Consider the following 14,285-nt stretch of genomic DNA (forward strand, 5'->3'; position numbering starts at 1 on the left):
AGATCTGTTAGTTCTTTTAACAGTCCATGGTACTTTCAGCATTCTTCACCAGCACCACAACTCAAGAGCATCAATTCTTCTTCAGTCTTCCTTATTCATTGCTCAGCTCTTTGAGCTTTAGCCTTGGGCAAATGCTCCCCTTTTGATCTCATGTGTGCTTGGTTGCTTTAAGGAGTATGTACCTCCCTGGTGTTATTGTTCACCTGAAAGTCCTGCCTATTGTTTGGCTGAAAGGTGAGCCACAAGGCTGAGTTTGATTCAGTGCTTGAAGATTTTGTAAGGGCCATAGTCTCAGGGGTTCAACCGTCTCTATCAGACCAGTAACCCTCTTCTTTTTTGTATTATTATTTTTAGTTTTGCTCCACATTTTTCTCCTACTCTATCCAGAACCTCCTATAATGATCCCTTTCAGAGCAGTTAGCAGTGGTAGCCAGGCACCATCTAGTTTTTCTAGTCTCAGGATCATAGAGGATGGAGTTCACATGGTGTGTTAGACATTTGGACTGCTTGTTTTCATGTATCTTTGATTTTCTTCACTCTTCTTTGCTCCAGACAGGGACAGATCAATAGCTACACCTTAAATAGCTGCTCACAAGCTTTTAAGACCCAGTCACTACTCACCAAAGTATAATATGGAACATTGTCTTTGTGGACTATGTTATGCCAATACCTTGATATGACACGGGGCTATAGTCCTGAGCTCCAAGACCCACAGTCAAAACACTCTTTAGGAAACACTGAATCATTCTGTAATTATGCTCCAGGGTTAAACTGCATACATAATAAAATAATAATGCATTTCTATTTAAATTTAGAGGGTATTGAAAAATATAAATTAAGGACTTATTCTAGTCCACAGCCATGGCAATGATAATAGAATTGTGTCTCAAAATAGAGTATTGTTTACTATTTCTTCGACAGTTTATAGTGTTCTTGTGCTGAGATTAATAAATAACCTCAGAAATCAATGTGTTAGCCATTCACTGAAAAACACTTAAACCCAAGATGTTAAAATGAAGAATGAAGTATACTAGTCAGATTTCCTTGAGTCATATATTACAATTGGGACATCAGGAACTGGGAGCCCTTAAACATTTCCATTCAACAGGCATTTAATCCCTAGTAATATTTATAATCTAAGAATAGAAGTTGAGCAGTACTTGCACAATTTTATAGACCATCTCCAGGATACTCTTTGTAGGCAAGAGAACAGACAATCTCAAGAGGTCATAAGTCATAACATTCTGCTTGTTTATCTTCATTTCAGACACATAGATCATGTACCTGAAACTGACATTATTACCATGTAAAGTAATACAAAAAAGTGTAGCCCTTGCTTCCAAACTAAAGCTATTTCTTAGGACCATGTACTAAAGCTGAAAAGGAAAAGGGCTGACTTTTTTTTTTTTTTTTTCCTCATGGCCAAGAATTTTAACATAGATTTAGGATAAGAAGAAGATAGGATATAAGGACAACAAAATAGGAGAATTGTCCACTGGCAGTTAATTGTTTGAAGTGTCACCCAAATCTTGGTTACAAATACGGTTCTATCTGCATTGTCATAGACATGCATGTGTACACACATATATATAAATCCAAAGGTTCCTACTCAACATCTTCAGTAGAAAAGAATTTATTATATCTCTAAAAATCTTCTCTCGGAGTTAATATGGAATTGTGGAAACAGAAACTTACTTGTTCCTTGGGAAATCCAAGACAGAGACCTTTCTGAGAGTGATCTGAAGCTAGGTTTGATTAGATCTTCCACAGTGACTGCTGCTAAGGCATTAATACTGGAGGACACTGTGCTGTAAGGGAAAACAAAGCTTTTAATTTATAATATTTTAACCTCAAGAACACTTAAGAGGGAAATTACTTTGAGACAAGAAGAAATGGATGTGCCCAGCTACCATTACTGAACTGAAGGATCCAATAGATGAATGCTGGTTAAAAGGTAGAAAAGAACTTCAGACTCACGTGGAAACCAAACTTACTGGATCCGTTGAACTGGAGAAAAGCCTGACTCTAGTTCCTGGAAATAATCTTTAAACTTTGAACCAAAACTGCCTCATGAAGCCATTGTTAAACTAAAGACTGGTTCACCAGTTTAGCCTAATTAATAAAGAATGTTTGCCTTGAGCATTGTTGTTACTGTTGTTAGGTGCTGTAGAGTTGGCTCTAACTCATAGTGACACTCCGTACAACAGAACAAACACTGCCCAGTCCTGTGCCATCCTCACAATATTTGCTGTGCTTAAGCCCATCACCACAGCCACTGTGTCAATCCATCTCATTGAGGGTCTTCTCCTTTTTTGCTGACCCTCTACTTTACCAAGCATGACATCCTTCTCCAGGGACTGGTCCCTTCTGACAACATGACCAAAGTATGTGAGATGATATCTGGCCATTCTCACTTCTAAGGAGCATTCCAGCTACACTTTTTCCAAGACAGATTTATTTGTTCTTTTGGCAGTCCATGGTGTTTTCAGTATTCTTCACCAAGACCACAATTGAAATGCATAAATTCTTCGATCTTCCTTGTTCATTGTCTAGCTTTCACATGCATATGAGCATAGTGCTCTTGTAAAGAATTATCTATATGAGTGCAAACTGCTAACAGTCCATCTAAAGCACAGATGAGAACTTAAAGGGGAAAAGAGCCTAACTTATGTTGTTGAAGCAATAGGCATAGAAATAGAATGGTGATACAATGTGAAATACAGAACCAATGGTTTTTTAATTGTTCCCGCAGAAATTATGAGTGGATAAATGTTTGGTTGTGTATATAGCCCACAAAAACAAATAAAATATTAAAAAAAAAAAAAAAACCACTTAAAAGATAATGAGAAGGGGGAAAACAAACTGTCAGCATCAAGAGATAACCAGATTTCTACTATGTTATTATTAAAGATCACAGTGTAGTCTTCCTGGAAACTGATGTCATCCAAGGATGATTCAGGCAACATCTTGATGGTAAAAGATAAAAGATAATTTAATGTTGCTTCCATTTTGCAGTTAATCCTTAGTGTCTATGGAAAGAGTCTAGTCTGTAGGATGAATCCATCAGATTACTCAGTATGATTATATAGCAACTTTAATTATAGTTTTCTTTGTGCATAGAAAGGACTGCCATAAACCCTGACTAAAATATGTCATGTTGTTGTTGTTGCTGTTATGTGCCGTCGACTCGGCCCCAACTCATAGCGACCCCTCCTTGGGTTTCCGAAGCAGTGTCACTACAGAAGTAGGATTGCCCAACCTTCCTTCCGAGGAGTGGCTGGTGGGTTTGAACCACCAGCCTTCTGGTTAGCAGTCAAGTGCCTCGGGACTATGCTACCAGAGCTCCTAAAATATGTCATAGCTATCAATAACATCAATAGCCTGGGCCTCACTAACATATGTTGTAAATATTGATAATAATAACTATCAACAGGAAGGAATGTATTAAGTGCAATGAATAAGTTTAATCACAAAACACAAGATTCTTTGGATGCTGTATATGACTCAGTATGTAAATAGGAGAGTTAATTCTATTTTTCCAGTTGACCATGCTTTAGCCACACACACATTTTAAACAAAAACTTTAGGCACCCATTTTGATAATCAATGAAAGTTATTCTCAACTGATCATCATTATTGTGACCCTAGACAGCAGACACCTAGTTAAAAGTGGAGCCTGAATACAACAGGATCCTAGCCTATAGATAAGACACAGACCAACAGGGAGACTACGTGGGGTAGATGGTCTATTTTGAGTCTCCAGAATTCATTCTTTGAAAAAATCTGTTATGGATGGATTTGTGTTCCCAAAATATGTGTTGTAAATCATAAACTTTTATACTTACGGATGTAATCTCAGTTGGGAATAGGACTTTCTTTGCTATGTTAATGAGACCTCAGTGAAGGGTATGTTTCAAATCAACCACCTCTGAGATATAAACCAAGCTGACTAGGCACAGAGAAGGAAGCACAAATGGAGGGAAAGATACATGCCACATGCAGATCGCCAGGTGACTGAGGAACAGAAGCTGAAAAGAGACAAGGACTTCCCCGAGAACCAACAGAGGGAAAAGCCTTCTCTTCGAGCTGGCACTCTCATTTGGACTTCTAGCCTCCTAAGCTGTGAGAAAATAAAGTCTGTTCATAAAACCACCCACCTGAGATATTCCTGTTATAGCAGTACCAAGAAGCAATAAAAAAAGAAAGATCCCAATAGCAAAAGCACTACAGCTGCGGTTCATACCTGAGTGTTCCACTGTAAGCACAGGCCACAAAGAGTCCAGGAAGTCCTGGATAGTCTTGCAGAATGTCCAACACCATATAAGGCATGAGCTGAAAAATTCCAAAATTTACTTCCAAGTCCTATTTGCTATTGAATACAATTAATTAATACCTTTATCTCATATTCGTTGAGAACAAAAGGGAGCTATTCCACATAACTGAAATTTCCAAATACCAAAAATTCAACTCTTCAACCAGTAACATTTACAGAAACGAAGAGCACAGTGGTTGGGGTACAATCTTTGGAAATTCTGTTACTTAAATTCTCTCAGCTTCAGTTTCTCATCTGTAAAACAGGCACAATACACCAATATTTCCTTAGAACTGCTATAAATGTTAAGGTCAATAATGTATACAAAGCATCTATATTGTATGGGGTATAGTAAACAGCTAAAGCTGGCTCTTATAATTCTTTGGAATAATAAATCCTTTTTAAGGGAGTATTTTACATACCTCTATGCTTAAGTAAGGAGCTCTGGTAGCATAGTGCCTAAGGCACTTGACTGCTAACCAGGAGGCTGGCGGTTCAAACCCACCAGCCGCTCCTCAGAAGGAAGGTTGGGCATTCCTACTTCCGTAGTGATACTGCCTCGGAAACCCAAAGAGGGGTCGCTATGAGTCGGGGCCGACTTGATGGAAAATAACAACAACAACAACAATGCTTAAGTAAAGGCTGGTGGTTCAAACCTACCAGCCACTCCTCGGAAGGAAGATGGGGCAATCTACTTCCGTAGTGATAATGCCTTGGAAACCCAAAGAGGGGTCACTATAAGTCGGGTCCGACTCCACGGCACATAACAACAACAACATGCTTAAGTAAACAGCAGTTACTTGATTTAAAATTTACTTGATACCTAAAGGCCACCTTCATAAACTCTTCTCATGGTTCAAGACTGGTGACATAATTATAGTTGTATATAGTGTGAGGCAAGAGCTCTGGTATCATAGTGCCTAAGGCGCTTAGCTGCTAATCAGAAGGCTGGCGGTTCAAACCCACCAGCCACTCCTTGGAAGGAAGGTTAGGCAATCTACTTCTGTAGTGATATTGCCTTGCAAACCCAAGGAGAGTTCACTATGAGTCAGGTCCGACTCGTTGGCACATAACAACAACATAGTGTGAGACATGGTGAAGAGTGGCGAGTGACTGCAGGAAAACCCAGAAACTTGCTTGTCTTTACAAAGTTCCAAATACCAACTTGCTTTTTGAATATTTCTTTAAAATAAATACTAAATGAAGGGTGGGCAGGTGTGTGACTTCAGGACTATGTTACATGGCAATTTTTCTGAAAAATTAATATTTTAATCAAGAGTCCCAAGCAGACAATTTTCCATAAAAGCATCCTCTCATTGGCATCGAAGCATTATTGATTGTTTTCCCACAGCGCTCAGTGGATGGCACACCCTATGTTATGAGCTTCCTCGGCCTATTTGATTTCACTTAACAATATGGACTATAAAAGAGCACCCTCCACTGTCGCAGGGATCTGTGTCGGGCTGTCTTGAGAGTGCCTTCTCAGCTTGCTCCAAAACTTACTGATTCTTTATCCTCAGAGAAAGGGAACATCACATCTCCTCATACAAGGTCAAGATCCAAATTTCCCAGGATGTTTTAAAAGTTCAAGCAGTATTAAAACTTTAAGAAGAATTCCATACAAAAGCAATATTAAGGTTTCCATCATTAGTATTATAATGAGATCCAAAATCCTCCACCAGGTCTCAAATTTCTCAAAAGTCTTCAGCATAATATTTCATAGTGTGGATGGCCCCCACATGTATGTTGTTGTTGTTAGGTGCCATTGAATTCCTCCCAACTCATAGCGAGCCCATGTACAACAAAACGAAATACTGCCCAGCTGTGACAAGAGTCCTGCCCAGTCCTCACAATTATCGCCCTGCATAAACCCATTGTTGCAGCCACTGTGTCAATCCATCATGTATAAGCAACATCAGTGAGGTAAGTTTAAGTGGCAGGAAAATAGCACAAGTCTAGCTAGGCACTAACCCTTCTTTTTCAGGGTGAGCGCCAGTAGAGTGTAACAGAAACATCTTTGCTCTCCTCAGGATAAAACCCAGGGCTTTGACCCAATCTCCTATGCACTGTCTCATTTGCATTTCCATCCCCAGTAAAATGTTAATTAAATTAATTGGTTAACTAACAACACAAGACTGGAACCATCCAGTTAGGAGGAAAGTCTTTGGAAAATTTAATGTCTACTCTCAAAGTGATACAGGCCTCTGGGCAACACAGCTTGAATGCACTCTAGGACAAAGATTCTCAAGGGGAGGACTTCATAAGGATTTTTTGTGCCAAGAATGTTGTTATTAGGTGCTATCAAGTCAGTTCCAGCTCATAGTGACACTATGTACAACAGAATGAAGCACTGCCCGGTCTAGCCCAGAGTAGGGGAAATGCATATTAGAAGTATGTTTTTAAATCTCTATTGTCTTCACAATATACACTACTGACAGTTGTTGTTGTTATGTGCCATCGAGTCGGACCCCACTCATAGCGACCTCTCCTTGGGTTTCCGAGGCGGTATCACTACAGAAGTAGATTGCCCAACCTTCCTTCTGAGGAGTGGCTGGTGGGTTTGAACTGACAATATAAACTGATAAAAATCACAAAATAGTCTTGATTAGAGGGAATGGAATATAACAGAAGAGTGTTTCTACCTGTGGAGTAAACATGATTCTTGGATTCACTGAGAGTGTAGGAAGGCTGTGTCTATCAGAAAGAGGGCATAGGTTAAGATAGAGTTGAGAAACACAGCTCAATGATGTTCTCATTTCTAATCCCCTCAAACTGTATTTTTCTGGGACTGTGTGATGCATTCTCACTGCCACGTATTCGGTCTGATCAGTGCCCAGGGCGCTGGATTTACAAGGAAGTCTTAGAAAATAATTTTGGCAAGAATGCTGAGAACAAGAGCTTGGACTTTAGAGTCAAGTAGTCCTGGATCTGAATTCTAGTTACTCCTTTTGAAAGACAGAGACCCCAGTTCTGTTCCCAGCCAACGAACCTCATGCCCAGCTACCACCCACCTGTCAGCAGAAGATTGCATGATGTGATGAGGCTGAACAGGTTTCAGCAGAGCTCCCAGAGTGAGATGCATTAGGAAAAAGGCCTGATGATCTATTTCCAAAAATCAGCCAATGAAAACCCTATGGATCACAACTAGGCAATTGACAGGACCGGGCAGCATTTAGTTCAGTTGTGCATGGGGTCAACACGAATCAGGGCCAACTCTACGGCAGCTAACAACAATATGGCGTGGAGTTTCGGAGTGAGGACTCTGATGACAGCCTGCCTGGGTTTGAATTCTGGCTCCAAACTTACTAGCTGGTTACTCATATCCCACTAATTTAACCTGTGTGTGCCTCTGTTTCCTCACCCCTATAAAGGGGGTAATAATAATACCTACCTCAGAGGGTAGCTGTGAGGATTAAAATTTGAAATTTATATAAAGCACTTACAATACTGCCTGGCACATACTATTTTTATAGTGTTAGCAATTCTTCATATTTACTTGATATGTGACCTAAGGCAAGTTATACAACCTTTGTGAGATTCGTTTCCTCATCTATAAAATGTGAATTACAGGGTTGTGCAATAAAGCACACAAAGCTCTTTCCACAGAATCACACAGTTGGTGCTCAATAAATGTTCACTTATTAGATCCGTTTCTCCGTCAGTTTCAAACTGTTGGAAAGATAAATGGCTCATAAATAAGCAATCAAACAGCAGCTTTCGCATGTTCCCTAGTTTTCTGGTGTGTCTGTAAGTTATTTTTCTTTTAACTGTGTTTACACTTACACCCAGCCTTGAGATATTTCTATTTAAGGACATCTGGCTTGAAATGTTTCTACGTATGTAAATATTTTAATTTTTTAACAGAATTATTTACTCTCTCTAGCCCACGTCCGTTGCTGTCCAGTTAATTCTGACTCATGGTGACCCCATGTCAGAGTAGAACTGTTCCATAGAGTTTTCTTGGCTTTAAACTTTAAGAAAGCAGATTTCCAGGACTTTCTTCTGCAGTTCTGAGTGGGCTCTAACTGCCAGGTTTTGGGTTAGTTGTTATGTGCCATCAAGTCGTCCCTGACTCATAGCGACCCCTCCTTGGGTTTCCGAGGCAGTATCACTACAGAAGTAGATTGCGCAACCTTCCTTCTGAGGAGTGGCTGGTGGGTTTGAACCACCAGCCTTCTGGTTAGCTGTCAAGTGCCTTAGGCACTACACTAGTAGTTGAGTACACACCACTTGCCCCCTCAGGGACCTCTTCACTCTTGCTGATGTCTGCTAAAATAAAATTTTGCCAAATGCTTTATAGAAATTAAAGATGATTGTATTGTGCCATTTGCTGTTTTCTATCTCCTCCCAAGTAACAGTGAGATGATTTCTTCTTGAAGGTCATGAATGCATGTGTAAGAAAGCCGTGGTACTGAACCTGGTCTGGTGCAGACACTTTCTTGGCTGTCCAAGGATCACAGTCATGGTACCTGGAATATAGGGCAAGCCCACAAAACACTGAGCAGATGAGGATTGCCCAGAGCCCCACGAGATTGACGTAGAGAGACCTACAGAGGCAAAAACAAACCAGCAAACGGTAGTTGTAATCACTATCCCAAAGATTAGGAAAATTGTTACATGAACAGAAAAGACTTTCACGATGATATTAGTATACACATTAAATAAATGCACATTGTCTTTCCATTATCAAAACACCATTTATTCTGGTCTAATCTGCTGCTAATGATGTCAATCAACAATGTTTTGGGAAATATTTGTAATAGAGGGAGTTTTCCCACTGAATGAGTGAATCCTCTGGTCAGAGTTCCAAGAGTACTACTGTTAGCTTCATAATTGTGCCTAATTGGAATGTTCCGTGTCTTCCTGTCTTGAAGTATGGATTTTTTGTAATCAACAGAGCAATAGCTATTAGTCATTTTCCTTTTAAAAATAATACAATGACAAACTCCTAAATATTAGAATCTATATAACAACTCAACAACCTTGTTATAAGTATGGTTTATAAGACCATCCATTAAGTAGGAAAAGTAAACATGTATTCCTTAGACAGAAATCTTCTCAATGTTCAGTGTCACCATGTACAATATGTGCTCCACTGTAGCATGAGGTTAAATATCACTGCAGGGACCCCTCCCTGGCGAAGGCTATCATGCTTGGTAAAACAGAGGGTCAGCAAAAAAGGGGAAGACTCTCAACAAGATGGATTGACACAGCGGCTGCCATAATGGGCCCAAGCACAGCCAGGATTGTGAGAATAACGTAGGACCAGGCTGTGTTTCATTCTATTGTACATGCATAGAGCCAACCCGACAGCATCACTGGAATCAGAACTGAGTACAAATCCTGGCTCTACTATATGTAACCCTAAGCAAGTAATCTAGCCTCTCCAATCCCCAGTTTCTTTGATTACACCTGGGGATAACAATGTCTCCCTCATTCCAATTAGGCACAAATGAAACAGTACAGATCCTACAGCAAAGTGTTTGGTAATGTTGTTGTTAGCTGCCTGGAGTCAGCCCTCAGTTCGGTTAGCCGTGCACAATGGGACAAAACACTGCCTGGTCCTGCACAGTGCCCATGATCAGCTGCCGATTGGACCAGTGTGATTGATCCACAGGGAACAGACACATGATATCAGGTAGTTACTGATATTGATATCATTGAATGCTGGATCTCAATAATCAGTTGAGTAGTGAACAGTGCTCTCACTAAAGGGGCTACATTTTTGTCTTAATGGTGCTATAGTGGACACTGAGATGAGCCACCCTAGGTTGAAGAGAGGTCCCATTCCAACAGTCATGCTTCTCTTCCCCTGTGACTGGTGGAAGTAAGAGTATAAAGCCCTCTGACCCCAATGTGACAGACGACAAAAGAGTCACCCCAACTTCCGAGCTCCCTGAAGAAGTCAGCTGAGGCCTTTGCTGCAACTGAATTGCAGTCTACCTCCTCCCTCTACTCAATCTTGCTTCCTTCACTTTCCTTCCAAGTTGTTGATTCCCTAATAAACTCCTGCACTGCCAGCCCCACTCTTAGAGCCTGCTTCCTGGAGAACCCACTCTGGAACAGGTGCCATGGTTACTTAGATGCACAATCCATGTTTATTTATTTGTTAAGATTTTCTTGTACTTAATAAGGCTTATAAATATTTTTTAAGTATCTGATCCAAAACATACAGTACCACTTTACTCTACATGAGCCTTCTGTAACTAAACATATCACTTGTCTTTGAATTTCATGATCCAAAAGACTTAAACTTGAGATAAACTTGACTTATGAAAGTATTTTCATAAAGGTAAATGGTGGTTATTAATGATTCACACACCATAATTTGGCTTACATTTTTGCATGGAATCTGCTTTTACAGGAAATATATCTCTGCACCTGGGATTGGTTGACGCCATAGATGCTGGTCCATGTGAAAGTCCCTCCTATAATGATTGTCCAGAATGTGTGTCTTTGCAGAGGGTTAGGATCAAAACTAAATGGAAAGAAACAGAAAACAAAATCTAAACTGTCAGCAAAAAAACTACAGCAAACCCTCCTATAAATTTTTGTAAGCAAACAATGTATATACATATATATGGATGTATACCCAAAAAATCCATTGTTCTTGAGTTGATTCCGACTCAGAGCAACCCTGTAGGACAGAGTAGAACTGCCCCACAGAGTTTCCAAGGCTGTATGTACATCTTTATGAAAGCAGACTGGCACACCTTTCTCCCACAGAGTGGCTGGTGAGTTGGAACCATTGACCTTTTGGCTAGCAGCCAAGTGCTTTAACCACTGTACCACCATAGCACCTTTGGTTATATACATACTTACTTGTTTGTTTGTTTGTTTTTTCATATAGAACTAAAAAACAAACTCACTGCCATTGAGTCAATTCTGACTCATAGTGACATCCAGTGGACTTCCAAGACTGTAAATCTTTACAGAAGTAGACTGCTTCATCTTTCTTTTATGGAGCACCTAGTGGATTCAAACCACTGACTTTTGGTTAGCAGCCAAATGCCTTAACCACTGTACCACCAGACCTCCTTTTTATATAAACCCAAACTTATTACCATCAAGTCAATTCTGACTCATAGTGACCCCCATTGAGTTTCCAAGGCTGTAAATCTTTAAGGAAGTAGACTACTCAATCTTTCTTTCATGGAGTGGCTAGTGGGTTCCAACTGCCAACCTTCTGGTTAGCAGCCAAATGCCTTAACCACTACTCCACCAGCTGTTGTTGTTAGGTGCCTTCAAGTCAGCTCTGACTCATGGCAACCTTATGTACAAAAGAACAAAACACTGCCTGGTCCTGTGCCATCCTCACAATCCTTGCTGTACCTGAGCCCATTGTTGCAGCCACTGTGTCAATCCATCTTGTTGAGGGTCTTCCCCTTTTACATTGACCCTCCACGTTACGAAGCATGATATCCTTCTCCAGGGAATGGTCCCTTCTGACAACATGACCAAAGTAGGTGAGATGAAGTTTGGTCATGCTCACTTCCAAGGAGCATTATGGCTGCACTTCTTCCAGGATAGCTTTGTTAGTTCTTTTAGCAGTTCATAGTACTTTCAGCATTCTTCACCAATTCAAAAGCATCAACTCTTCTTCGGTCTTCCTTATTCACTGTCCAGCTCTCACACTGAAAATACTATGGCTTGGGTTAGGCACACCTTAGTCTTCAAGGAGGCATCTTTGCTCCTCAGCACTTGAATGAGGTCTTTTGCAGCAGATTTGCCCAATGCAATACATCATCTGATGTCTTGACTGATGCTTCCATTGGTGTTGATTGTAGAACCAAGTAATATGAAGTCTTTGGCAACTTCAATCTTTTCTCCATTTATCATGATGCTGCTTATTGGTCCAGTTGTAAGGATTATTGTTTTCTTTATACTGAGGTGTAATCCATACTGCAGACTGTAGTCTTTTATCTTCATCAGTAAGTGCTTCAAGTCATCCTCACTTTCAGCAAGCAAAGTTGTGTCGTCTGAGTATTGCAGGTTGTTAATGAGTCTTTCTCCAATCCTGATACCACGTACTTCTTCATATAGTCCAGCTTCTCAGATTATTTGCTCAGCATACAGATTGAATAAGTATAGTGAAAGGATATAACCCTGATGCACTCCCTTCTTGATTTTAAACCAGAGCTCCTTATTTATACAAAAGGTATAAATATTTCCAAAATAAGTTCAATGAAATAGAAAATTGACCCTTTCAGATATTTTGGAATTCTATATGAGATTTTGGGAAAATAATGTTCTAATCATCCTGAATGCTTGTATAAATCCTAGGAGCTCTGGTGGTGCAATGCCTAAGACATCTGACTGCTAACCATAAAGTTTGTGAATCAAACCCACCAGCTGCTCCATGGAAGGAAGATAGGGCAATCTACTTCCATAAAGATTTCCTGACTTAGAAACCCAATGGGGGTCGCTATGAGGTGGAATGGACTTGATGGCTGTGGGTATATAAATCCTTCACCCATTACCTTAGCAAATGGTTTCAACAAGTCTGCCATGCCATAATAGAGAGAGGAGAATAAGACTGAAAGGGAGAGAAAGACAGATAGACATAGAGTACTAAACTCCTAAGCACACCTCAGCAATAGATACAATATTGGAATGAGCACAAAATTGATCCATTTTGTGCATCTAATTCCACTGCAGAGCAAATTTTTTGTCCTCTATATTCTCAAAGCATATGAGAATAATAAGGGGTACATTTGAAAATCTGAAGTACAATAAGGCTTTTCCTTATTACTTAATGGTTGATAAACTTCAAAGTAAAGATCATAAAAACAAAAGTGTCTAATCTTTTACTTTTTAGAATATCTTATTGATATATAAGCTACTGCTTCAATGCTGCAATACATGCTATCCCTTGTGTAAAGTGACGATCACTTTGCAGAAAATGCATCTTACAGAAAAATGATTGGCTCTACACCATCTCTCCTGAGCCCAGTTACTGGGAGAAGATTCAGGATTAATCAAGTTCCCCTCAGTGGCTACTAGTCCTTTCTGTTTCCTAGTACCCATTTCCCCTTCTCTAGTAACAGCAACCCAGATTGCTTCAGGGAAACTACCACTTCTCCATTAAATGGTCTGAAAGTCTGTCAATCAAATTGTCCTGCTATATCCTAACCAAGGAATGGAAAACATGGCCCAAGCAGGCCAATTTGTTTGCTCTTTTCCTTGAAATCCGAATCTTGAAGCAAAAAAAAAAAAATGATTTAAAAGAAAATAGTTGAAGTTGATTCATTGCAAAGCATGTCTGTAAATGAACACACTGACCCTGCCAATTTTACAAAAAGCTCTCAAACTGGATGCCTATTTGCAAAAGACAAGATGAGAGCCACCAAAAGCAAACTGGTTTCCTATCTTCTTGCCGATGGCCTCAGCTTTTCGGCCTCAAAGTGGGGCTGCTTAAAGCAAAAATAAGCCGATCCAGATCAAAGTTAGCCTCTCTCCACACTGAACCTGATGAACAAGGATGACACTATTGATCCAAAAGGGAAGGCATTTTAAATAATATTTAAATTTTGGTGGTAGATTTGGGGCAAAAGATCTAGTTTGTCCACTGGTCTTTCTTTAGGAATACTGAACAGCTATTTAAGACATTTCCTCTCACTGTGACATCATGTGGCATATTACATCATGTCACATCTTGCGGCATCAACCGTAACTTTTCTAGCCAAGTTTCTGGGAGTAATATATGTTACAGTACATACCAAACCCATTGCCATCGAGTTGATTCTGACTCGCAATGATGCTAAAGGACAGAGTAGAATAGCTCCATGGGTTTTCAGGGCTGTAATCTTTACGGGAGCAGAGTGCCACATCCTTCTGTGGAGCAGCTGGTGGGTTCAAACTGCAGACCCATTGGTTAGCAGCTGAGCATTTAACCACTGTGCCTCCAGGGATCCTTTATTATAAAAAACCAAAACCCAAACCAAGCTCACTGCTTTCAAGTCGATTCCTACTC

The 14,285-nt window shown here is 40.1% G+C and overlaps 1 protein-coding gene across 1 annotated transcript in view; it reads right to left on the reverse strand.

Annotated features, from left to right (window-relative positions):
* Positions 1-14,285, reverse strand: part of SLC5A8 (solute carrier family 5 member 8) — a 55,935-nt gene that overhangs the window by 19,223 nt on the left and 22,427 nt on the right. The window contains exons 6-9 of the mRNA XM_007947217.1: positions 10,650-10,790; positions 8,730-8,859; positions 4,244-4,332; positions 1,696-1,808 (exon numbers count right to left, since the gene is read on the reverse strand). Of these exons, the coding sequence (XP_007945408.1) occupies positions 1,696-1,808; positions 4,244-4,332; positions 8,730-8,859; positions 10,650-10,790 (473 nt within the window). The remainder of the gene's footprint in view (positions 1-1,695; positions 1,809-4,243; positions 4,333-8,729; positions 8,860-10,649; positions 10,791-14,285) is intronic.

Source organism: Orycteropus afer, unplaced genomic scaffold, assembly GCF_000298275.1.
Source record: "Orycteropus afer afer isolate SDZICR_OR568_19922 unplaced genomic scaffold, OryAfe1.0 scaffold00177, whole genome shotgun sequence".
Lineage (NCBI taxonomy): Eukaryota > Metazoa > Chordata > Mammalia > Tubulidentata > Orycteropodidae > Orycteropus > Orycteropus afer.